General features: G+C 41.9%; 1 protein-coding gene across 13 annotated transcripts in view; it reads right to left on the bottom strand.

Annotated features, from left to right (window-relative positions):
* The window catches only part of PANK1 (pantothenate kinase 1), a 157,514-nt gene that overhangs the window by 49,711 nt on the left and 80,653 nt on the right, over positions 1–27,150 (bottom strand). Inside the window, exon 1 of one of the 13 annotated variants that reach the window (XM_017896335.1) lies at positions 14,313–15,285. The exons of 11 other annotated variants lie outside the window; for them this stretch is intronic. In XM_017896335.1, coding sequence (XP_017751824.1) covers positions 14,313–15,015 — 703 coding nt within the window. In that variant the 5' untranslated portion in view covers positions 15,016–15,285. Of the gene's footprint in view, positions 1–13,413; positions 13,664–14,312; positions 15,286–27,150 lie in introns of those variants that run through there. One more of the 13 variants, XM_017896348.1, reaches the window with a different exon arrangement.

Below are 27,150 nucleotides of genomic sequence, written 5' to 3'. Positions count from 1 at the left end.
GTTAGCCAGGATGGTCTCGATCTCCTGACCTCGTGATCCGCCCATCTCGGCCTCCCAAAGTGCTGGGATTACAGGCTTGAGCCACCGCGCCCGGCGAGATGTAACAATTTTAATTGTGGTTAGATAACTGAATTTATCTAATTGTGCATCATAAAACACTATAGTCTCAACTGGATATAATACACTACTAACTTTTACAGCAAATAACAGATTGGGTTTTTTTTTTTTTTTTTCAAAAAAAGAGTTCTTTTCTTTTGGAAATAAAGACAAAATATTTAATATTGAACATATGATTTCTGAGGTCCGCTTCAATATTATAAAATTGGACATGATTTGGTAATTATAGAAGCTGAGTGGTAAGTACTTGGCAGTTCATTATGCTATATTGTCTAGTTTTGTATAATGTTTAAAATGCAGAAATAGTTGTTAAAATCCGAACACTTTCCAAAATGCTCACTCAGGACAATAAGATGACAAGTGGAGCACAGTCACCTTTGGAATTAAAACCATGAGTCTGAATTGGGGAAGTCCCTCTTTTGCCACACAGATCCTGCTTATGGAACCAAATATATCAAACAGGTTTCCCTTTAGCTGGGACAAACTTCAATCCACTTATCCTAACCAGAAACATACAATGAAAATATTCTGGCAATTCCACCCCGACATTTCAGCAGCGATAAAAATTATAAATCACCCTAGAAAGGTACAAGCCTCAACTGGGGCCAGGTTTATATCTATTTAAGAAAAAAAAAATTTGGTGTTCCCCAATCCACGATGAACAAATAACTCAAAATAATTGAAGTTATTAAAAAACAAAAACAATAGTGAATTATAAGTATATAAATCCAAATTTATAATTTTCCATGATTAATACTTAAGTGCATGCATGTCTACATATCCATACACATAAAAGCACATGTATTATTTTCTTCTGCTAGCATTGATAGAACAGTTAACACCTGCTTGGTCTACCTGCTGGGTAATCCAGCACTAAGCCCAGCTACATTTACAGTAGGAATTTAGGAGGGAGGAAGGGAGGAAAATAACGATGTGATTCTAAAGAAATTCTACCCTCATACCAACCATAGTGAGCCCTGAAGTATTTGTAGAATACTTTCTTTCCTGAGAATAAACTCATCAAACTTCTCATCTTCAGAGATTGTCCTACTTAGCAAAGGACATGCTGACCTTTACTCCCCTTCTCTATGTCAAATGCTTCAATAATTCAATTGGTATCACTGATGCCCGCTGGGACTTTTCTATGAGGTTCTTCTGTGAACTCTGTCCCAGTCATTGTGTACTGGTAAATGTTTAACAACTGGTTCTCTGAAAATAAAGCCCTGATTTTCAGTGTTTACCAATTTCCATGGTGTATATATATATCCATCATGGCCAATTTCAAGCTATCAGCATAAGAATATTGAAATGCAGAGTTGGGAAGTCATGCATATACACACCCATAGCCTGTATAAGTTGGCTTTAGCACAACGCTGAGACTCCTGGTTTGCCTAGGATAGTCCCAGTTTATATCTGTAGTACCGGCATAATTAATGGTACCCCTACCACTCTTCAAAAGTGTTAATGAAATATTATGTGGTAACCCCAAAGAATAGATCACTTTTGGACCCTTTCTCAAAGTAAAAACCTTCCACGAAAAAGGATAAGACCTTCCATAAAAGGTAAGAAGATGTGATTATCTCCTTAGTCAAATGTATACTAACTTCCTAGTATGGAACATCCTAAAAACACAACATCCCTTTAACTTTTTTTTTTTTAAATCAAACATAGGTAGTTGGGGGAGTATGAATAGTAAACAGGTTCCACTAATGTTCAGGTCCTGACTCACGCACAGGGTTTAGGGATTTCTGGAGCTATTACAGCATCTGAGTGAATAAATCAAGCCATATAGTTGGCTTCAGGTTACACTCTAGCTTAGAGTCACATGAAACCAAATAACACATGCAGAGTCTAGCACAGTGCCTAGCCCAAAGAAATTAAAAACTGGTTAGTCCCTGTAGGTTTAATGGAAATCATTAAATCTCAGAGTTCAAGGCCACCCAGGTCAATACTTACTTGATCTCCTTTATGACTACCCCAAGAAGTCATCCTCCAAACTTGCTTAAATACTTGTCAGCAACCCAGTATAACCTGCACTGAGTCACATAGGTAGAATCTGGCAGGCAAGAGTATTGGTCTTGGTTCTTCAAAGAGGAGAACCCAAAAAAGAGTCAAGATAACATAGCTATCTTTAAATATCTCATGAGCTGTTATGTAGAAGACGAATTGGATATATTGAATTGTCCATGGGGTAGAAGTTACAGGGAGACAGATTTTGAGTTAGTATAAGGAAGAACATCTAACACCACCACAATAATAATAGCTAACATTTATTGAGTGCTTCCATTTTGCTGGAAGCCTCACCATACTGCTAACTCATGTCAATCTTGAAGTCAACGAATCTATTCCTATCTCTGGTCACCCCTGATGATCTACCTTGGGCTATAAAAGAGTTGTTTCTCCAGAAGCCCCGGAAGGATCCAAGTAACTGGTTGCCCAGGCTAACTACAACTCACAGAGGTTCATACAGGTCCAGTCTGTCCTGAGCCTCCATCTAAAGTCCTTGCAGCCTCAGATTCAATGTAGGATCAAGGCCAAGAGTACTAGAAGGTGCAGGTGCTGGTGTTGAAGCAAGCACCTGGAAACAGTCATCTCATTCATCATCTGCCAGAGGAAGATTCCAGAGTCTTGCACATATTTGCAAGGACATTTTTTCAATTATTGGAGAATGGGTTAAAAAAATGACCCAAGAACTGGATGTAGCTGTTCTGAATTCTGAAGTCTTGTTCAATCATGTGGCTTTTATAAAGGAAAAATACTCACTTTTCTCATCTTTCTCATCTTCTTTGCATATAACTACCTCACTCAAGGGCTGAGATATCAAACAGTTAAGATCAAAAGAGGATACTTCCTTTTTTCAAAAATAACCATGTCCTGACACAAGATTAGCAATCAAATAAATTCCATAGTCCTCTTAGTCACTAATTTGCCAGCATCACTCTCAGAGAGGGTATGCTATACTTGGTGAGGCAATCTATGACAATCAGGTCAAGACTTGTGACATAGGTCATGTGTCCTGCTTCTAGAAACATGAGAGGGTATTGGGAAGCTTCCATTGAAGAGATGATATCGGATCGGATTGGGGAATCCTCTGAAATCCAGTCCCCAAAAGATTCCCAGTCAGGGCAAGATGAGTTTGTGGAAATCCTGGTATTTCAGAGTCTTGGAAGCCTCTGTAATTAAATAACAGCAATGACATTAATATTAAATGTCTACACAGTTGATCATTTAGCAAATATATATATATATAGATATATATATATAGAGAGAGAGAGATAAAATATCCTCTATTAATATAAATAAAACTAGTATTAATAGTGTCATAGTCCATTTTGTGCTGTTATAACAGAACACTTGAGACTGGGTGATTTGTAATGACACAGAAATTTATCTGGCTCACAATTCTAGAGGCTAGTAAGGCCAAGACTAGGGGGCTGCATATGGCAAGGACCTTCTTGCTGCGTCATCCCATGATGGAAGCGTGAAAGGGCAAAAGAGCATGCATGCACAAGAGAGCAAGAGAGTGAATTCACAGCCTCAAACCCTTTTATAGTGGCACTAATTATTCACGAGGATGGAGCCCTCATGACCTAAATGTCTCCCATTAAGCTCCATCTCCCAACACTGTTACACTGGGGATTTTCAACACATGCTTTCTAGGGGACACATTTAAACCACAATATTTCCACCCTGGCTCCCCAAATTCATGTTCTTCTCACATAGAAGATACATTCATTTCATGCAATAGCCCCAAAAGTCATAACTTTCCAGCATCAGCCCAGAAGTTCAATGTACAGAGTCTCATCTGAATCAGATATGGATGAGATTCAAGGCAGGATTCATCTTGAGGCACATTTCCCTCTAGCTGTAAGCCTATGAAATCAAACAAGTTACTTACTTCCAAAATACAATGGTGAAATAGGCACAGGATAGACATTCCCATTCCAAAAGAGACAAATAGGCAAGAAGAAAGGGATAGTCTTAAGTCAATCCAAAACCTAACAGGGCAAACAACACTAAATCTTAAGGCTCCAGAATAATCTTCCTTGACTCCACATCCTACCATCTGGGAACACTGGAGTGGCAATTGGGATCCCAAGGCCTCAGGTAGGCAGGCCTACCCTTATAGCTTTGCTTGGTACTACCCATGCAGCGACTCTCACAGGCTGGTGTCAGGTGCCTGTGGCTCTCCTGGCTGGTGTTTCATGCTGGTAGTTCTGGAGTTCTGGAGTGTTGGTGTGAGCCCACTCCTTAGGCTTTACTAGGCATTGCTCTAGGAGACTCTCTGCGGTAGCTCTGACCCCAAAGTTATGCTGCACATTGCCCTAGTAGGGGCTCTCTGGGTGGCTCCACCCCTGCAACACGTGTCTGCCTGGGCCATGAGGCTCTCTTTGATATCCTTTGAAATCTAGCTGGAGAAAGCCATGTCTCCACAATTCTTTTTTTTTTTTTTCTGAGATGGAGTGTTGCTCTGTCGCCCAGGCTGGAGTGCAGTGGCGCAATCTCGGCTGACTGCAACCTCCACCTCCCGGGTTCAAGCGATTCTTGTGCCTCAGCCTCCTGAGTAGCTGGGACTAGAAGTGCATGCCACCACACCCCGCTATTTTTTTTTGTATTTTTAGTAGAGATGGGGTTTCACCGTGTTAGCCAGGATGGTCTCCATCTCCCGAACTTATGATCCGCCTGCCTTGACCTCCCAAAGTGGTGGGATTATAGGCATGAACCACCGCACTCGGCCTGCCTCCACAATTCTTGTACTCCACATGTTTGTAGACTTAACACCACATGGATGCCACCAAGATTTGCTGCTTGCACATTCCAAAGCTGTGGCCTGAGCCACACCAGAGCACCCTTGAGCCATGGGTGGGGTGAGCAAGAAGCACTGTACTGAAATGTGGAGAGCAGAGACTTCAGGCAGCCCTGAGCAGTGAACTCCCAGATCCAGAGGGCACACTAGGTCTCTCTTTTGTTATGCAGTCATATGTCACTTAATGACAGGGATATTTTCAGAGAAAAGAAGTGTCATTAGGCAATTTTGTCATTGTGCAAACAGCATAGAGTGTACTTATACAACCCTAGATGGTATAGCCTCCTACAGACCTAGGCTATATGGTAAACCCTATTGCTCCCAAGCTGTAAACCTGTACAGAACGTTACTGTGCTGAGTATTGTAGGCAATTGTAACAATGGTTAGTATTTGGGTATCTAAACAGATCTAAACATAGAAAAGGTACAGTAAAAATACAGTATAAAAGACAAAAAGTGGTGTACCTGTATAGGGCACATACAGGAACTTCCAGGACTGAAAGTTGCTCTGGGTGAGTGAGTGGTGAGTAAATGTGAAGGCCTAGGACATCACTGTACACACTGTAGACTTTACAAACACTGTTCACTTAGGCTACACTAAATTTATAAAAAGAAATGTATTTCTTCAGTAATCAATTATACTTGGCTTACTATAACATTTTTACTTTATAAACTTTCTAATTTCTAAAATTTTTTGACTCTTTTGTAATAACACTTGGCTTAAAACACAAACACATTGCATAGGCATACAAAAATATTTTGTTTATATTCTCATTCTATAAGCTTTTTTCTACTTTTAAAATTTTTTATTTTTTATTTTTTACTGTTTAAACTTATTTGTTAAAAACAAAGACACAAACACACACATCAACCTAGGTCTACACAGAGTCAGGGTCATCAATTTCACTGTCTTCCACCTCCACATCTTGTCTCACTGGAAGGTATTATGTATTATACATAATTGAAGGTGCTATATTTTTATATGACTGGCAGCCAGTAGGTTTATACCATTATCACCAAAAACAGATGAGCAACACATGGAGTTATGATGTTACAATGGTTATGATACCAATGGGCAATAAGAATTTTTCAGCTCGGTTATAATCTTATAGGACTACCTTTGTATATGTGCTCCTTCCTTGGTGAAAAGGTCTATATGTGGGGCATAACTGTACTTCCTTCTTCGAGGTCATGGCACCGTGTGCCTGTGATGGGAGGAACAGCATCAGTCATTTCCAAAATGCCTTCAGAGTCATTCTTCCATTGTACTAATGCACAGCCTCTGGTTTCCTTCTATCCCTACCGATGTCCTTATCAATTGGTTGCTTGCCCACACCCTTGGTCTTCTTTTCCCGAAAATGTTCTTTCATTCTCTACCACGTGGCCAGGATGAGAATCCTTCAAATCCCTAAATTCTGTTTCCTTTTTAATTATAAATTTTATCTTTAAATCATTTCTCTCTTCTCTTTTCCTGTATGCAGTTAATATTTTGCTTAGAAATTTCTTCCATCAAATATTGTAGTTTATTGCTCTTACATTCTGCCTTCCATAAAGCCCTAGGGTACAGACACAATTCAGTCAAATTCTTTGCCACTTCATAACAAGGCTGGTTTTTACTCCAGTTTCCAATACCTTATTCCTCTTCTCCATCTGAGATCTCATCAGAATTGCCTTTTTTGTTCTTATTTCTACCAACATTCTCATCACTATCACATAATTAATCTCTAAGCAGATTTAGACTTTTACTACAGCTCTCCTCCTCTTCGCAGCCTTCACCAGAACCACATTTAATGCTCTGTTCATAGCAACACAGGCTTTTCATAGCCTGCTTCCCCACATTCTTCCAGCCTCTACCTGTTACCCAGTTCCAAAACCGCTTTCACATTTTCAGGTATTTGTTATAGCAACAGCCCCAATTCTCAGTACCAGTTTTCTGTCTTAGTCCAGTTTGTGCTGCTATAACAGAATACCTGTGACTGGGTAATTAATAATGAACAGAAATGTATTTGGCTTACAGTTCTGGAGGCTGAGCAGTCCAAGATCGAGGGACTGCATCTGGTGAGGGCCTTCTTGCTGCATCATCCCATGGCAGAAAGGCAAAAGAGCATGCTTGAGAAAGAGCAAGAGATTGAACTTGCAGCCTCAAGTCCTTTTACAATTGGCATTAACCCATACATGAGGATGGAGCCCTCATGACCTAAACATCCCCCATTACGCCCCACCTTCTAACACTGTTGCATTGGAGATTACATTTCCAACATATGGATTCTAGGGGACACATTCAAACCATGATAAATAGTAAGATATCTTTTACTACGCATGTACTAGGGTCCAGGCATGGTACTACACTTGATATACATTTTGCACATTTGGTTATTACTACAACTGATAAGATGGCCACCATTATCTCTATTCAACAGTGAGCCTTGATGAAGTTAAGAATCTCACCTAAGGCTTCATTGCTAGTAAGCAGGGAATGAGGATCTGAATCCAGGTCTGGTGGCAACAAAGCTCTTTACACCACAGAAGCCAACCCACACTTGCTTCATGGAACCCACTAGGGCCCTGCCCAGGACAGTCAAAATCTTAACTCAAATAGATTTACCCTGAGTCCTGAGCCCTCAGTTTCCTCATTTGTAGAAGGAAGATAATGACAGTATCTATCTCACAGGCTGCTGGAAGAATTTGATGAGAGAATCTATATGTCTAACTTAATGCCTAGCACATAGTAAGTGCTCCTCAATGTTGGCTACTGTTACTTCCACAGACACATGGATGAGCTTTTTGCCAGAGGTGTACAGATTACATGCACCTATCTTTTCCGAAAGTTTGACAGAACACATATCCTTTCCCCAACATAAATAATAGGCTTATTGTGGTAGAAAACAAAGCCAGTTGGCAAGGAAGATAGACTTGGGTTACAGTTTTGGCCCTGTCATTCACTGATTACAGGTCTTTGGACAGGTTGCTTTGCTCTTTTGAGCCTCTCTTTGCCCATCTTTAAAATAGAGAGCAGGAGTGGGAATTGCATGCTTTTGTAAAAGCACATACAGAACGGACACAGAGATGTCACTCAATAATAGCTACTCTCATTACTGTGTAAATCGAAGCTACTGTCATGACTTTTTCCACTTTCTTTCCTAACAATAGAGAAATCTGTTAGAGGTCGAGGTCATTATTCTGATGTAATTCTCTTTAAAAATAATATTTCTTTGCCCCTTTGAATCATCCGTTACTCTCAAATATACTCTCAAGGAGAGAATACACACACACACACACACACACACACACACACAAACACACAATTACCCAACAACTCCAGGCATTTAAAAGGTGTCATAAATTAAGTAATGAGGTACCAAGCTTGACAGCTGTACTATCTAGAGAAAAGGTCTACTTAGAAATTCTGTACGCCACAGTGGGTACACTAAATACTTGTCATCCCAGGGTCCCAAGATGAATACTGGCTTACCTATTAAACCTAAAGAATATATAATTAAATATATTAGAAGTCAAACCCTGATTAATTTTCATGATAATTGGTTCATACTTAACATTCACACACACAAAATATTAAAACGCAGGCTATCACACACACACAAAACAGCCTGCCAGTTAAAACCAATACTCCTTTGTTTCCCCTACTTATTCTGTCTCCAAAACCGTGATGGGTTTTGTTTTAGTCACTTGTTAAATGTCTGACATGTCAAGAAGCAACAACACCGTTTGTGTCTTTGGTCACCATGCCAAATAAAATATGCTTTGTATTATATTAATGTTGAAATTCACTTACTGGTCTTTTGGAGGAAAAGCAGTGTTCGTATGTTTAATAGAATCCTGATCCTTAACCAGTTGGACACTGGACACTTGGGCCTTAAATTATTATTCATCAATTCAAATGAATAATAATTTTGTAAATTATTCTACAATTATTGTATTGTACAATTCACAGCTTAATTGACAAACTTGGGAATTTGACCACGCCCTAGAAGGTAGCAATACTAGAGTGTGCTCCTGCTTTCCATTTTAGTCTTTTGTGTTTTAAGTTGCAATGTCTCTCATTCATCTAGAGGTACTGATTATGTTAAAATTAATTGTTAAAAATACTGTATGCATCCATACTCTATGCAGATACAACCAATTTTCCTTATTTATCTTTTTTATACTGGTTTTTCTAATTAGCCTGATTCAAGGGTAATGGAAAGTCCAAGTGCCAAAGCTAAACATCCCAATATTCAGGAAATTAAAGCCTTATACTTTCACAATGATGGCTAAAACTGGTAACAGATTTCGGGTTTTTCAGTCTGTACCCACCAGTATGCTATGTGCATAATTAACTCTCATTTTCTGCTATCTGGATGATTTGAGAAGTCAGAACCTCTGACCAGAAGGCTGACTGCATGCATCTACTCATTATTCCTGCCTGTTGCCACACACTGGGATGAGATGGAATAAGGTAGCACATGTTCTTGAGCCCTTCAGATGATACTCACATGTTTGCCTTTCTGCAGTGTAGTGGTCAGTGACTCAATTATTTCCTTTGCATTCTTCTCCTCTCTCCGCTAGTGTTATGGCTTTTCTAAAACAGTGTCCTTGGTGTCTAAAATATCCAGGTTTTCAAGACAACATCTATATACCACTTTGTGTCATTTCTGTTCCTCCTTTAAAAAGTATATATTCACCAATATTATTGAAAATAACTTTAGGGAAAAAGAGTTATGTAAAAAGTTGTTGCTGCCATACTTCTGCTTTCTAATACAGCAAAATACTCCAAGTTCTAATCAAGACTACAATGTTTGTATTAGTGATTCAAAGTTTGTGTTTGTGTGTGTGTGCTTTGTGATATAAAGCTGCAAGAGATAGGCCTAAAGCTGCAAGAGATAGGTTAAATACATTTTGGAATATCTATATAATGGAATATCAGAAATATAATACAACCATTAAGGATGATGTTTAGATGCCATAAGAAAATGCTTATACTAAAATTTTTAATAAAAAAGTTATCTTAGTATGATCCAAAATTATCATTAAAATATGGTACATTTTAAACAGTTGCTTTCTCTAAGTGGTGGGATCACAAGTACTTTTCCTGCTTTTTTCCTACATTTTTTGTGCTATCCAATATTTTAGCTATCTTGAGAGGGAAAAAAGGCCAAAAAAAAAAAAAAGAGAGAAAGGAAGGAAAAAAAGGAAAAGAAAAAAAGAATTGTGGGATAGGAATAGTATTATAGCTGATCAAATACAACTCTTTGATCTTTCTTATTCTAAGCCTGTATTTGTTTGTTTGTTTATTTAGAGACAGGGTCTTGCTTTGTGTCCTAGGCTGGAGTGCAGTGGCACAATCATGGCTCACTGCAGCCTCGACCTTGGAAACTCAAGCAATCCTCCTGCCCCAGCCTCCTGAGTGGCTGGTACCACAGGCACATGTCATCATGCTTGGCTAAACTTTTTTACTTTTAGTTTTTGTAGAGATGGGGTCTCCCTGTGTTGTCCAGTCTGGTCTTGAACCTCTGGGCTCAAGAGATCCTCCTCCCTTGGCCTCCCAAAGTACTGGGATTATAGGCATGAGCCATTGAACCTGGCCTGTAGTTTTCTAAAATGAAGAAAGTCAGCCTGAGGTTGTATGTGCCAGCTCAAATGCCTTGTCCTATGGATTAATGGTGGACAATGTGTAGTGTGACAGTGATGATGAGAGCTGCCATTCATCAATAAGTTCTACGTGCCAAACAGGATTCTTTATATATATTATCTCATTTAATCCTCATAGCAGCCACACAAGGTAGTAAGATTATCCCCATTTTATTGATATGAAACTGAAACATACAGGTAAAATAACCAGCTAAGATCATCCAGCTGGGATTCAAGCCCTTGAATGAGCATACCATTTACAACACATTAGCATTCACAGCACCTCAGCATTAGTTTCAAAATATTTGTTAAATGAGGTGACCCTATGAGGTGCTACTTAATTGTGCTTCAGAGAATCAGCACACCAAGGAGCAGATCAAAGGAATCTCCCTACTGATACCTCAAAGAAACTCCACTGAAGGACTTTTATCAAAGTCTGTTGTGGAGGTGGAGATGGCTTCCTCAGTGAGGTAGTGATAGGGTTACTTGTACCTTTTTTTCTGTGACATCAGTCATATACTCTTGTACCCAAGGTGCAAGGCATATGAGAAAAAATGTATCGTCTATAATCAGACATTCAATTTAATTGGGGAGACAAGTAACACATAGAACACACATGATAAAATCAGCACAAGGTGGCTGGGTGCGGTGGCTCACCCCTGTAATCCTAGCACTTTGGGAGGCCAAGGTGGGCGGATCACAAGGTCAGGAGATGAGACCATCTTGGCTAACACGGTGAAATCCCGTCTCTACTAAAAATACAAAATATTAGCTGGGCGCCTGTAGTCTCAGCTCCTCTGGAGGCTGAGGCAGGAGAATGGCGTGAAGCCGGGAGGCGGAGCTTGCAGTGAGCCAAGATCGTGCCACTGCATTCCAGCCTAGGCGATGGAGCGAGACTCCGTCTCAAAAACAAAACAAAACAAAAAAACAAACAAACAAAAAAATCAGCACAAGGCAAAAAAATCCATTCATAATTAAATGTTAAGTCAATGGCAGAGCAGATAACTAGTGTCATCTAGTAGGAAGAACTGTCAGCTCTGAAGTGTCATAGAATTCTGAAGGTACAGGAAACAGCACTTGGAGATCACCTAGCCTAGCTCCAGCAGTTCAAGATTTGACCTAGTAACTTGGTTAAGATCACACTGCTGCTAAGTAGCAGAGATGGGTAAAGTACCTAAGGAAGCCTGATACTAAGTAGTCTAAGAAAAGCCTTTTAAGGACAAGTAGAGTGAGGTGATGGCACTTTAGATGAAAAGAGTGGACAACATTCTCCTTTCCTGGTTTAGCAAAATTAACCTGCCACTGGTCTGATTTTTAGATTGCAGGATGGTGAATAGTCTCGGCACTGAGAGGTCAGATTAAAATTTGTTAAATAATCTAAAAATACTGATCTGTTTTATTCCATCCATCATTTTCAAACATCAAGTATTTTAATGTGTATTGTCCTTTGCCAGAATATTACAAAATAGAAACACACCTATCCACATATGCATTCCAGATGCCTTTACAAGTGTTAACACTGGCTGTCTTAACACACATCTTGTTTGGACAGAGGCCAAATTGTTGTAACTGACCAGGAGGAAATAATTATTTGTCTAGTTGATGCTTCGCCACTGGCACACACTAAAGTTTGCATTTAAAGCACCCAACTACTCTTTGCAAAAATTGTTCCTGTAAAATCTGTCAGTCATCAGCAAATAGGAATAAGCTTAGAGTATGTAAATACTCACAGAGTGTGTAAATGTTCCTCTTAGAGTACCTACTTCCTCTTAGAGTAACTAAATATCAACTGATTGGACAATATTCTTTTTACAAAGATATGTGAATGTCAATAGGCAAGGCACAAAGATATTAAGTTAAGCCATTTTTAACTAAGATATTTTGGTAGTGAAAAGGCCAGATTTGACTCCTCGGAACATGTAAAATTTATTTTAGAAATGGTTGTTCAAATCTGAGAGAAGAAAACATGGTAAATAATGTAAATCCAATTTTGACAAACCATTTTTAAAAAAAATTATAAGTAACAATTGTGTTCATGAAACGTAAAACAACTAGGATTTTTATTTTGTAAGAAATATAAACCACTTTAATTTCTGACACAAAGCACGCAGGCAGATAGTTACACTTTTTTGTATTTTAAAATAATTTCTGTGGGTTTGCAAGCACAAGTTAAGGCTCAGGTTAGTTTTTCTCTGTCTTCAAGGTATTCTTAGAAGGTGTGTTTTCAATTCCTCAGAAGTATTTCAAGAGTTGTTATATCCTCAATTAAACATAGATGATTAAGTTAGAAGCTCCCTTTCATTATGTTTTAGCTATTTTCATTGCAAACTCTAGTACAATCTGTCAATGTAGATCAGAGAAATAACTGAAATGTAGCTTCAAAATAAGTAAAACAGGTTTATAAACCACAGGTAATCAATATTAAGTCCTGACTTTTAAAATATTAATACGAATTAAAGTCATTTTCTAACAAGTATCAAAAACAAAAGCAAATTAAAATTCATGTGCTAGATTACAACCTTACACCTTACAACCTTAGCCAAATCTGCTGTTTGGCTTCAAAGTTCCACACAAAATCTTAACCTACAAACTTAACATTTCAAACCCACAAGATACAAGTACCAGTCACCCACAATCATGTCAAAGTCCTTTCCAAGGTCTTAGAAACCTTAATCCAATGCAGAAAAGTTAAGAGTCAAAAAAACATAGAAACAGGGAAAAGTGAAGTTGTTATTTGCCAAACATTAAACTTTTACAGAAATCCAAAACCTACTTAACATTTTCCCTATATCGAACAGCATAACCTCTATGCAAAAGGTGTGTGCTCAAATGCAGTCATTTATTAGCATTTACTGTACTTACTTTGATTTTTGCCATTTATAAGCTTCATTAAAGACACCCACAAAGAAGTAACCAGTTGAATGAGGTTCAGCTAAGAAAAACCAGCTGTAAACTCGACCTACAAATTTACATCCCACAACGTCCTGTGGGGAAGGTACACTTTACAAACTACCATTATATATACAAGCTTTAGATTGTGAAATAATGCACTTCGGCTTTCTGCAGTGTACATTACAATTACAAACCCTCAACTCAACCCCCCCCTTTGAAAAAAAAATCCACCTCCAATTTTCATTGGTCCACATAGTTCCAGCCCACATGGTATCAGTGGGTGTGTCCCTCCCAAAAAACCCTCTCATTGGCTGTGAAGAAACAGCGTCTAATAGGCTGTGATTTTGGGGGTTGTTAAACTCCACGCCTCCAGACTTGCGCTTTCCAATAGACCCGAGACGCTGCCGGCTACTCTGTGATTCAAAGGGCAGGCAACCCCAGCAGGACGCGCTCAGAGAAGCGAGAGGGGTGAGAAAGGAGAGGGCACCCTCGGTGTGCCGCCCACTTTATCCTCACTCCTGGACCCCAGCAAATGTTCACACACATGCTTTTCTCAGCCACCAGTTAGAAGCGCGGACAGAGCGTTCGCCTATTATAGATCCTTGACCTAGGGACCCGCTCAAGCTCCGTGTCCAATCACCCCATTCTACGGATAGAAGCGAGCAAAAGGCAGGCTCAGGCAACGACCTGTAGTGCTTGATGCCCCCTGGGAAAAGAATCAGTCCCAGGAACCCACTCCGTGCAGTCCCTCGACCGCAGACGCGGGGGCGCACGGGACGTGCTGCGGCGTCTGCCCCAGCCGCTCCCAGTCCCGGGCCCCGCACGCTGCGTCTGCCTTGCGCCCGCGCTCCCCTCCCAGCGGGACTTACGCGGCCTGTTCTTTCTCCCCGAGTCCATCCTCCTCCGCAGCCGGCATTTCTTGGCCGGGGAATCATGCTGAGGGAGCAGTGGCTGCGGCTGGAGCTCCGGTAGGAGCGGGAGGCGCTGGGGCACTGCGTCGTTGCCGCCCACGGGACCCCGGCTGCAGACGAGCGGCGGCTGGACTGGCGGCGGGTGGAAGCCGTTGTGCAGCAACCCGTTCACAGCGGCGGCGCTGGTGCCCCCGGGGGCCCCAGGGGAGTGCGGGGCCGAGCGCTCCGGCTGCCCGCCGCGGTCGCCCATGCCGGGTGCTGGCGGGGCTGCGCGCGGGCCCCGGCTCAGGCGGCCTCGCTGGAGGTCATTCTCGGGCGTCTTTATTTCCCCGGATCCTCCCTGCAGCTTCCGATTCAGCAGCCGCAGAGCCGGCGCCTGGGGATGGCGAACCCGGCGCTCCTCCCCTCCTCCTGCCGACTCCCCCACCTCCTCCGCGCCCTGCCCCCAGCGCGCCGGCCCCACGGCGCCGGCCTGGAGCACGCCAGCCCCGGGCTCGGAATCGGGGATCCCCGCGCACCCCCAGCCGGGGCTCCCGTCGTCCGCCTTCCCCCGAGCCCCGGGCCGCGCGACTTCAAACGCGGCTTCCTCGCCTCCCAGACTGGTCCCCGCCACTGAGCATGCCCAGTCCTGCCCGCCACCGCCACCGACGAGTTTCAACATGGGGAATCAAGTTCTCTGGGCTTGCAGCGAGGAGATGGGCGGGTTGGGCTTTGTATGGCGGAGTGAAAACGAGAGGGGTCTGGGAGAGACAGCGAGAGGAGCGAACCGCTTCAGGAGGAATACGGGAGGAAGATAAATATTTGCAGAGGTTTCAGGTTTGCTAATCCTGTCCCCAGTGGGCAAGATACCTTTGCAAGGTCATTCACGTTACCCTCCCCGCTTTGTGAGTGTGTGCTTACGCGCGCGCGCGTGTGTGCCTGTGCGTTTGGTTAAGTGACCAAACTACTTAGAGGCCTGAGGGGCGGGAGGAGAACAATTATTTATAGAAAAGTAGGCAGACTTGGGGAGGGAGGGGAGTGAAATTTCTTTGCTGGCACACACACACACACACACACACAAACACCATGTGGTCTCATGGAGTTGTCTTTTGCAGGGAGGAAACCTAGGAATACAGTGTAAGGACAGTGAAGGACAAAACTGTAGGCAGGATTAATCGGTGCTGAAAGAGACCAAATAAAAAGGAGCAATTCCATGCTATAAAAAGCACTTTCCTCACCCAGAAAGGACTTCAAAAGACAATGTCATGTTATTTATAGAGTAAGGAGTTGCCTCTTCTAAGAAGGGAAGGCAGCATCACGTGGTGACCAACACCATGAGCTTTGGAGTTAGCAGTGGGTTCAAATTACAACTCAGCCACTGAGCAAACCCAGATAACGTTATTGCTCAAGGTAACACTTCTGGCAATAGGAAACGGGACTGTCCATGCTCAGTATGCAGGACTAATTTGAGTGGTGAGTACCTTCCCTAAGTTATGCAATCTCTTGAGGCCTCACTTTCCTATCTATAACAGGGGGCTGTTGTGAGAAAATCTACTAAAAGTACCTGGTACAATCCTGGCACATAGTAAATGCTCAGAAAGCTAGTTTTCCTTATTATGCTGTTATGATTAAGCAGTTCACCCTTTGTTTCGACGGAGGGGAACAAACCATGCTTACAGCCGTATTTATTGTGTGATTTATTTTGTGATATTCTCCATGATTTGCAATTAATCTACAGAGGAGTCAGAGTCTGGCAAGGGCTGGCTGGCTACTGGGTTGCAGGGCCCCTGGGTTTCAGTGCATTCAGCAGCATCTAGGGCTTGCATCTGGCAATTCCTTCCAGCAGAGCCTTACCTAGAATCAGAGTTTCAGAACCATGGGGGCCACTGGAGCACTCTGGTCCATCCACTCTTGCACACTTTTTTCACATCAGGAAACTGAGTTGCAGACAGATGGCTGAGATTAAGAGCAAAGGTGGAACTAAATCCTAAATCTCAACTCTCTTGGCTTCCCTAACCTTATGCTATTTAAAGACAACACAAAAAAAACCCCAGGTGATCTGGCCCCTCCCTGCCTCTCCTGTCTCATCAGGGGCTCCCTGTGCTGCCTTCAATTCCTTAAACAACATTCTACTGTTTCCATTGCCTGCACGTCTCTTCTCTAAGACCTCTTTTGTCTACTAGACTCCAACTTTAGATCTCCTGTTTAACTTCTCATATTTAGAGAATGTTCCCTGACCCTTAGAGCTACATTAGGTCTCCCTGCCATATCCTCTTCCTACTCTTTGTACTGCCTTTATGACTCCTTATCAGTTTGTAACTATACAATGCATCTGTTCCCTCATTTGTAACTTGAGAGTAATAGGACACCACTGAGTTGTTAGACTGATGAAATGCATAACACATGCGTAAAATTAAATCAAACTTCAAGCTGTTGGAACTTTATTGTGAGACTTGAGAGAAATGTGGCTATACAGCTACAACTTCTGCTTTTTTTTTTTTTTTTTGAGACAAGGTCTCACTCCTTCACCCAGACTGGAGCACAGTGGCACAGTCATAGCTTACTGTAACCTCCAACTCCTGGGCTCAAGTTATCCTCCCACCTTGGCCTCCCAAAGTATTGGAATTATAGGAATGAGCCACCATGCCTGGCCTTGCCTTTTTTCCTTGTAAATAATTAGGAAGACCAAGCACGACCAGAGATACGAACCCCTTGGATCATTGCCTCTCCTCACAGAGTAATAATCTTCCTTGGAATGCAGCAGTCTGTAACCAATCAAATTGCTGTGGCATATGCACTGGTTTTGTATGTTAAATGTAATTCTGCTGGAACTTCTCCATCTCTGCCGGTATAAGTGAAATCTTAACTTCTCCACTTTGGAGCACTGATCCCACTCATTTGGAGTTAGTGTTTCCAGGTGGCTATCCTCAAGCTTTGCACTGAAACTTCATAGTTAATCATATTCTCTAAATCTCATTATTTAAGGTTAACATATGTAAAGTGTCCAGCACATTGTAAGTGCTAGAAAAAGTTAGACATTATTATTTGATTGCCTATCTCACCCCACTTCACTGTTAGCATCTTTAAGGCAGATGACTTGTTCATCACTCTGTCCCTAGAAGGCACTTGGTAATAATTTGTGACTGGATAAATGACTTATATCAAGCTTGTCTAGCCCGTGGCCCACAGGCTGCATGCGGCTCAGGACGGCTTTGAATACGGCCCAACACAAATTCATAAACATGACATTTATTTTTGCAACTTTTTTTTTTTTTTTTTAGCTCATTAGCTATCATTAGTGTTAGTGTATTTTATGTGTGGCCCAAGACAATTCTTCCTCTTCCAATGTGGCCAATGGAAGCCAAAAGATTGGACAACCCTGACTTAGATGATATTTCACACAGAGTCCCCCTCATTTTCTACTGTAAATTTGCTAAAAATCACCAGCCACTCCTAAATATTCAAATATATCATTTTCAAATTCCCACATAATTGAACTGAGTGGCTTAGGAAGCAACTTACATCAGAGATGCAAATAGAAGCTTTAGCATTGCAGTATCTCCAAGGACATATTTTTTCCAGCTTGATTCCCAGGCCTGCTGAGGAAGGCCTGAGCCAGGTGGCTCAGACCCAGGCAGGGCAAAAGTACTGGTACTGGGACAGAACGTCCTCCACCTGCTTCCTTTCTCCTACCCTTGTCAGGCTGGGTGCTTGGATCAGTTACACCCAGCGTATGGTAGGGAAGAAGCCAGGTGGCATCTCACAGGTTTATTCAGGGGTGTGTGTAGGAGGTGTAACTTTGAGGCGTGAGCTGTCATGTGCTCCAAGAGGGGCATGCAACAAATGTTTGGAAGAGAGTGAGGGAGAAGGGAACCCACAAACCAGTGCACTCCCTTGGGTCTTATTTATTTATTAATCATTTATTGTGTGTACTATGTTGTAGGCACTGAAACATGCTGGGAATACAAAGACAAGATAGATGGCTTCACTGCCCTCAAAGGGCTTACAATTCAGTAGAGAAAGAAAAGTCAGTGATTCTCCAGCATCAGTGTTATGTAAGAATAACCTAGGGAATTTTTCCTTTTTAACTTTGTATTAAAACTGACATACATACAGAAAAGTATGCATATCTTATAAAGCTCAAGGTATTTTGCAAAAAATGAACGTGCAGTGTAACTTGCAACCCAGGATATTTTGTAAGCACAGATTCTGGGTCCAGTTCCATAGATTGATTCATCAATAGGTGATGACGATGATAATGACGATGATAATAAATATTTTTTAGATTAAAAAATAACTTTTTCAAAACCAGGGGATTCGAGGCAGATGATCATCACGGTTGGGAGCAAAGTATGCCGTCTATGCTGTGGGAGGTAACTCCAGAAGACCCCAGAGAGTGAGCAATGACAGAGTCAGGGGTGGGGAATTGTGGGGGAGTGGTGCTGAGATGGAAGCTAAAACAGGGTTCAGGGAGGAAATGACCCTTAAACTGAATTTTGAATAATATTGGCCTCTGTTCAGGTGAATAGGGAGAGAAGATTTAAAAGAATTCACTCAGAACTGAAGGAGCCAAGACTCTGGGTGCATTTGAAACAACCTGGCATTTTTGGGAAACTGCCAGGAGTTCCACAAGGCTGAAGAGCAGCTTGAGAAGGGAGAAGGTGAGTAGTAACAGCTGAAAAGTTTATGTAACCAACCAACAAGCTCATTTTATCTGCTGCCCAGATACAGCCTATTTATCAAGACAGGGGAATTATAAGAGAAAGAGTTAATTCACACAGAGCCAGCTGAACAGGAGACTGGGGTTTTATTACTCAAATCAGTCTCCCTGAAAATTCAGAGGCTGTGGTTTTTCAAGGCTAGTTTGGCAGACCAGGGAATGGAGTGCTGCTGATTGGCTGGGGATGCAATCATAGGAGTGTGGAAAATGGTCCTGCTGCATGTGTGCTGAGTCTGCCTCTGGGAGGGGCCAGAGGACAGGTTGGCAGGTCCAGATGGAGTGACTGTTTGTCAAAAATGCAAAACCCTGAAAAGACATCTCAAAAGGCCAATCTTAGGTTTTACAATAGTGATGTTATCTGCAGGAGTATTTGTGAAAGTTGTAAATCTTGTGACGTCTGGAATAATGACTGGTAAACATTTATGTCTACACTTTAGCAGAATTCAGGCTCCTCTTATCTGCCTAACCTATAAAGACGGTTTAGTTTTGGAGAAGGGCTACTATCATTTAAACTATAAACTAAATGTCTCCTAAAGTTAGCTTGGCCCAAGCCCAGGAATGATTAAAGGCAGTTTGGAGGGTAAAGGCAAGATGGTGGTTGGTTAGATCAGATCTCTTTCACTGTCATAATTTTCTCACTGTTATAATTCTTGCAAAGGTAGTTTCAATTGAATGGGACCCCAATCTCAAATGGCTTTCTAACCCATAGGAAAGAGTTTGGACTTTTAACTGAGGGCTGTGGGAAACTATTGAAGAGTTTTAGGCAGTATAAAAACTACCAGATTTGCATTGTGGGAGGATCCTCAGCAAAAGCCTAGAAAGGAGATTGGGGAAGGAGATCCCTAGTCAGGGAGACCAAGTAGGCTACTGGAAAAAAACAGGTAAGAAGTGATAAGGGACTGAATAAAGGACACAGCAGTTGGAATAAGAGCACTGGGTGGATTCAAGCATTATTTAAGGATAGAATCTATAGGACTTGATCAATGGGAGGGTGAGGGAGAGGTGTGGCTGGCTGATTTTTATGTTTCCAGGTTGTGCAGCTGGGGATGTGGTTTCAACATTCAAATCCAAGCAGATCCCCATTCCATCCTGAGCTGCATCACTCCCAGGCTGGGTTGGGTGCCTCTCTGGTGTAAGCCATATCACTCTGCCTATCTCAGTCTAATGCTACACTTAAAACGTTTCGTTGCAATTTTTTTGGCGGGGGGATCCTCAAGGACCTGCAAACAAGAAATCAAATCCCCCCACTCAAAATCCCCAAACAAAATGTGTTCATTTTGACCAGCTGTGTGTGTGTTTTAAATTAAAAGTTTGAATTAGAAAGCAAGTAGGATAAATTTATACATTTATATGTATAAATTTAAATACCTGGCCTCCGAAACACTTCTGATAGGTCTCAGCCACCCAAACAAGAAGAAGGGAATCTTTGAATCCCCAGGACTCAACACAGTACTGGACACAAAATGGGAGCTGAAAGTGTGTGTGGAATCAATGAAGGATTCAATCCCCCCACCCCCCCGCCCCCGTTGTAGAGGTGAAGAAGGTGAGGCTGTAGAGTAGAAGAGGAACAGGCAGTGGGGATTGTCTTCAAAGTAGGTTCCTAGTTTCTGGCTCAGAGGTCCCAGTTTTTGTTGACCATGGACAGTAAAACTCCCTGGGGAAGTGGGCCCAGACTCAGGATAGCAGTTTTGATTGGTCTAAGTTTGTGATTGACTTTGGAGCTGTCTGGCCAATGAAATATGAGGGAAAGCCTGGGGGATTCTGGGAAAGGTTTTGTAAACCAAAAAGTATTTGAGACAAGTCTCAATCAATTTTAGAGCATTATTTTGCCAAGGTTAAGGACCATTGCCCATGACACAGCCTCAGGAGGTCCTGAGAACATATACCCAAGGTGGTTGAGGTACAGCTTCATTTTATACATTTTAGGGATTCAGAAGTTACAGGCAAAAACATAAATCAATACATGCAAGGTATACATGGGTTTAGCCCAGAGAAGTGGAACATCTAGAAGCAGGAGCTTCCAGGTCATAAGTGGATTCAAAGATTTCCTGATGGGCAGTTTGTTGACAGAGTTAAGCTCTGCCTCAAGAGTTGATGTCAACTTAAGTTAAGGTAAGGGGGTGCTTTGTGGAAGCCAAGGGTCTTATCATGTACATGAAGCCTCCAGGCTTCAGAGAGAATAGATGTGAATGTCTCCTACTGAACCTTAAAAATTGTCAGACTTTCTGGAAAAGACCTAATAAGGGAATCTTTACAGAACATAAATTTTTCCCCCACAAGTGACAGCTTGGCAGGGCCATTTCAAAATATGTAAAGAAATATAATTTGAGGTAAAATGACTTGATTTCCTTCAGGGCCCACTGGCTGTCATGTGATGTTACACCAGAGTCAGATTGGAATCTATTATTTTATTGCTACAAAGATTCTGTCTTGTCAGTCTTAAGATCCCTGTTTTAATGTCAGTGCTGGTCAGTTGTGTCTAAACTCAAAAGGAAGGAGGGTATAATGAGGCATGTTTCACCCCCTCTTTCCCATCATGACCTGAACTAGTTTTTCAGGTGTTTTTTTGAATCCCCTTGGCCAAGGGGGGTCCGTTCAGTCAGCTGAGGGGCTTAGAATTTTATTTTTGGTTTATAGTTTCCTCTTGATTAAAGAAGGAAGTCTACAGTGTGGGTTTGTAACCTAGTTTTTAATAACTTTACATCAGACTTGTAATTTATTGTTACTTTCTGAAGACACACTGATAAAACCTCTGTACCACGATGTCATTGCATGTTTTCACTATAGAAATTCTAATTATTTGCTAAAGTGAAAATAAAGTCAAACATGCCCAAGTCTTTATCCACTTAACCACATAGCTATGGTGTGAGTATGGAAAAAGGGCACATGTCAAGACATAGTTTTAAAATAATTATTAGAATGTTGACTACCAGAATAATATTGACCCAGGATGAACTTCTTTTTTCATTTTTGCTTTTTTGTTATTGGTGTTTATAACTTCCTCAGAGATTCACCATGGGGTTTCCTCATACAAGAGACTACCTTCAGGTACGGATTTTCATCACCGTACTTTCTGTAGATGCCCCAGGCAGTCAGAGGTTACCAGAAACAAAAATACTTTGGTGAGTGGTGTTATAGTGAGATTCTGGTAACTCATTCATCAGAGCCTCTCGCTTAGGTACCAAGATAAGTACCAGAGTTACAATCCTGAGCAAAAGCAAAGTCCCTGCCCTCATCTGCATTACAGAAAAGACAGGCCTTAAGCACACACTCACCAAAAAAGCAAAGATATTAGTGCATACTTCAAAATGCATAAAATATAAGACGCCCTAGTGCCATGAGAGTACATGCCAGGCTGACCTGGCCTAGATACAAGCTTCATCAGAGAAGTGGTATTTAAACTGAGTTCTGAATACTGAATAGAAGTTAACTAAGGTTGGAGTAGATGTAGAAGAGGTATTCACAGTGTATCTCATATCATAAATATGGTAGGTAATTCATAAAAACTTGTTGATTGAAAGAATGAATTGAACCTGTCTCCCCCAATAGGGCAAATCAAATGTAAGGAAAATTATTTACTGGAACAAACCACTGGAGAAGGTTTAGGCCAGTTTGTCTAATCTTCCAATAATTTGTTATAGACCAGAGGCTCCCTGTGTGGTGAAAATTAACATGGGGCCATGCGGATTTCTCAGACAAAGCTTTTATCTGGGGGTTTGTGCTTGAGTGCAAGGGAGACAGCAGAGGCACAAGGACCCTCTGGTGACTCTCTGAAAAAGAGCTGGTAGGGATTTTTTATGAGACAAAGTGCTGGAATTGACAATAGGGGTAAGATATGCAGGCTTGGCTGGACAAAGCATGTGAGGGGTAGGGTATGTAGCATAGCTGGTTGCCATGGTTTTATTGAGTAATGGGCCAACTGGTTATCTGGCAGCAGCAAAAAGGGTTTAAATCAATTTTTCAGCATTCCTTCCAAGGTAGGACATTCTGCAACCTTGGTTTGATTTTGGATCCCCTAAAGCCAGTTTCTGAAATTCTGTAGGTAAAAGACATGGTTAAACATTATGAGAGCAAAGAAGAATGGCTATATTCTTTGTGTGACTAAAGCCTTGGAGTTAGCAGGTATAACATCAGCGAGGTAGTGGTGTGGGTTTTGTGGTCAGCGGGAACATATGAAAGAATGCTCTACTGGGGCAAGCTGAAGCCAAGCCCAGGTCTTACGCTTTCTCAAATTGACCACATGAGAGTAATCTCTTTCTCTTTACTATTCTTTCTCTCTTCATAATGGAGTACTTTCTTCAAACACATACCCAAGATACTCTTGTTGTCCGTTTTTTTATTTTTCGTTTTATTTTGGTCAACAAAGGGGAAAATATAGCATCAGCAGCTGCCACTACCAGTAATAACTGTGGGTGCAGGAGTGAAACGCACCCCACATGAATAAACCTCTAATGGAAAAAGGACACATGTCAAGACACAGTTTTAAAAGAATTATTAGAATGTTGACTACTAGAATAATATTGACCCAGGATGAACTAAGGCACTAATATTTTTTGAGCACCTACTAATTATGATATGGAGGGGGATAGTGCATGGCTGCCTAGAAATTTGATAGGCTGTAATCAGAATGACCCCAAGTATTGGACATAATTTCAGGAATGGAGCTGAGTTTAGCAAAATTATAATAGTCATATTATCTAACATGTATTAAGTCCTCATGTGCCATATAGTATACTCAGCACACTATAAATATCACAATAGCCATGTGAATTGGATACTATTATTATCCTCATATTCCAGATTAGGGAACTGGAGCTTATAGAGGCTCATTAGTTTATCCAAGTTCACATAGTGGATAACAGTGTCACTGACATTTGAACACAGGTCTGGATGGCTCCAGAACGTACTGTGGTATAAAACAAAATATTTTGGTCTTTGTCCCAATTCCTGTCAGAGATCCTAAAACACTCAAAATTTCCTGGAGTGTGGGGGAAAAAAAGGAGTGTTTTGTTATTCATAATGGTCTCTTTTTATCATACCTGACTTTATGCTAATAAGTTGACTTGTGGTGGGCCCCCGTGATAGACTCAGGATAGGGCCAGACATCAGAAAAATCAAGTGATTAGATAATTAGAGGGTTGGAAATTTCAACCTCACCCACCAACCTCTAGGAAAGGGGTGGAGGCTAGAGATGAAGCTCTCTAAAGCTATTGAATAATGCAATTTGATGAACTCCCAGGTTGCTGAACACATAAAGGTGCTGGGAGGGTAGTCGCCCATCCATGCCTTGCTCTATGTATGTATTAGTTCATTCTTGCATTGCTATAAGGAAACACTTGAGACTGGGTAATTTATAAAGAAAAGAGTTTTAATTGGTTCATGGTTCTGCAGGCTTTACAGGAAGCATGGTGCTGGCATCTGCTCGGTGTCTGGTGAGGCCTGAGGAAGCTTTCAATCATGGCAGAAGGTGAAGGGGGCACAGGCACATCATATGGCAGCAGCAGGAGCAAGCAGGAAAGAGTGAGTTGGAGGGAGGTGCTACAAACTTTTAAATGACCAGATCTCACGAGAACTCACTGTCATGAAGACAGCACCAAACCATGAGGGATCTGCCTCCAGGATACAAACACCTCCCATCAGGCCCCATCTCCAGCACTGGGGATTACAATTCAAGATGAGATTTGGGCAGGGACAAATATCCTGACTGTATCAAGGTATCTCTTCATCAGGTCGTTCATCTGTATCCTTTATAATATCCTTTGTAATCAACTGGTAAATGTAAGTAAAGTGTTTCTCTAAGTTCTGTGAGCTCTCCTAGCAAATTGTTGAACCCGAGGTGAGGAGTCATGGGAACCTTAATATATAGCTGGTGATATGGTTTGGCTTTGTGTCCTCACCCAAATCTCATGTCAAATTGTAATCCCCAGTGTTAGTGGAGGGGCCTGGTGAGAGGTGGTTGGATCATGGGGTCAGTTTCTAATGGTTTAGGATCATCCCCCTAGTGCTGCTTGTTTAAAAGTGTGTAGCACCTCTCCTGCCACCTGCCAGCCATCTGAAGATATGCCTGCCTCCCCTTCACCTTTTGCCATGGTTGTAAATTTCCTGAGGCCTCCCTAGAAGCAGAAGCCTCAGAACCATGAGCTGATTAAGCCTCTTTTTAAAATAAATTACTCAGTCTCAGGTATTTCTTTATAGCAATGTGAGAATGAACTAATACAGAAAATTGGTACCAAAGAGGGGAATTGGTATAAAAATACCTGAAAATGTGGAAGCATCTTTGGAACTGGGTAGTGGGCAGAGGTTGGAACAGTTTGGAGTGCTCAGAAGATAGGAAGATGAGGGAAGATTTGGAACTTCCTAGAGACTTGTTATGACCAAAATGTTGATAGTGATATGGACAGTGAAGTCCAGGCTGAGATGGTCTCAGATGGAGATGAGGAATTTATTGGAAACTTATTTGGAGTAAAGGTCATTTTGTTATACATTAACAAAGAGGTTGGAGGCATCATGCCCTGCCCTAGAGATCTGTGGAACTTTGAACTTGAGAGAGATGATTTAGGTTATCTGGTGGAAGAAATTTCTAAGCAGCAATGTGTTTAACATGTGGCCTGGCTGCTTCTAACAGCATATGCTTATATTCATGCAAATTTTTGAAAATTTGCAGCCTCATGATGTGGTAGAAAAAAAAACCCATTTTCTGGGGAGGAATTCAAGCCAGCTGCAGAAATTTGCATAAGTAAAGAGGAGCTGAATGTTAATAGCCAAGATAAAGGGGATAATGCCTCCATGGCATTTCAGAGACCTTCAAGGCAGCCCCTTCCATCACAGGCCTGGAGGCCTAGTAGGGAAGAGTGGTTTCATGGGCCAGGCCCAGGGTCCCAATGCTCTATGCAGCCTCAGTACATGGTGTCCTCCATCACAGCTCCTCCAGCTCCAGCCATGGCTAAAAGAGGCCAAGGCACAGCTCAGGCCGCTGCTCCAAAGGGTGCAAGCTGCAAGTCTTGGTGTCTTCTATGTGTTATTAAGCCTGCAGGTGCACAGAGGCAAGAATTGATGCCTGGAAACCTCTGCCTAGATTTCAGAGGATGTATGGAAATAGCTGGATGTCCAAGCAGAAGAAGTCTGGTACAGAGGTGGAGTCCTCAAGGAGAACCTCTACTAGGGCACTGCAGAGGGGAGATGTGGGGTTGGAGTCCCCATATAGAGTGCCCACTGGGGCACTGCCTAGTGGAGCTGTGAGAAGAGGGCCACCATCCTCCAGACCCCAGAATGGTAGATCCACCAACAGCTTGCACCATGCACAGGCACTCATTGCCAATCCGTGAAAGCAGCCACAAGGGCTGTACCCTGCAAAGCCAAAGGGATAGAGCTGCCTAAGGCCTTAGGAGCCCATCCCATGCATCAGTGTGTCCTGGATGTGAGATATGGAGTCAAAGGAGATTATTTTGGAGCTTTGAGATTTAATGACTACCCTGGAGGATTTTGGACTTGCATGGAGCCTGTAGTCCCCTTGTTTTGGCCAATTTCTCCCTTTTGGAGTGGGAGCATTTACCCAATGCCTGTACTGCCATTGTATCTTGGAAGTAACTAACTTGTTTTTGATTTTACAGGCTCATAGGCAGAAGGGACTTGTCTTATCTCAGATGAGACTTTGGACTTGGACTTTTGAGATAATGCTGCAATGAGTTAAAATTTCGAGGGTCTATTGGGAAGGCATAATTGTGTTTTGAAATGTGAGAAGGACATGAGATTTGGGAGCGGCAGGGGTGGAATGATATGGTTTGGCTTTGTGTCCCCACCCAAATCTCATGTTGAATTGTAACACTCAGTGTTGGAGGAGAGACTTGGTGGGAGGTGATTGGATCTATGGGTTTAGCACCATCCCCGTGGTGCTGCTTGCTTAAAAATAAGTAGCACTCCCCCTTTTTCCAGCCACGTAAAGATGTACCTGGTTCCCCTTCACCCTCTGCCTGATTGTAAGTTTCCTGAAGCTTTCCCAGAAAGCTTATACAGCCCACAGAACTGTAAGCCAACTAAACCTCTTTTCTTTATAAATTACCCAGTCTCAGTATGTCTTTATAGCAATGTAAGAACAGA

Source organism: Rhinopithecus bieti, unplaced genomic scaffold, assembly GCF_001698545.2.
Source record: "Rhinopithecus bieti isolate Rb0 unplaced genomic scaffold, ASM169854v2 scaffold_26871, whole genome shotgun sequence".
Lineage (NCBI taxonomy): Eukaryota > Metazoa > Chordata > Mammalia > Primates > Cercopithecidae > Rhinopithecus > Rhinopithecus bieti.
This window is presented reverse-complemented; position numbering and strand designations above follow the sequence as displayed.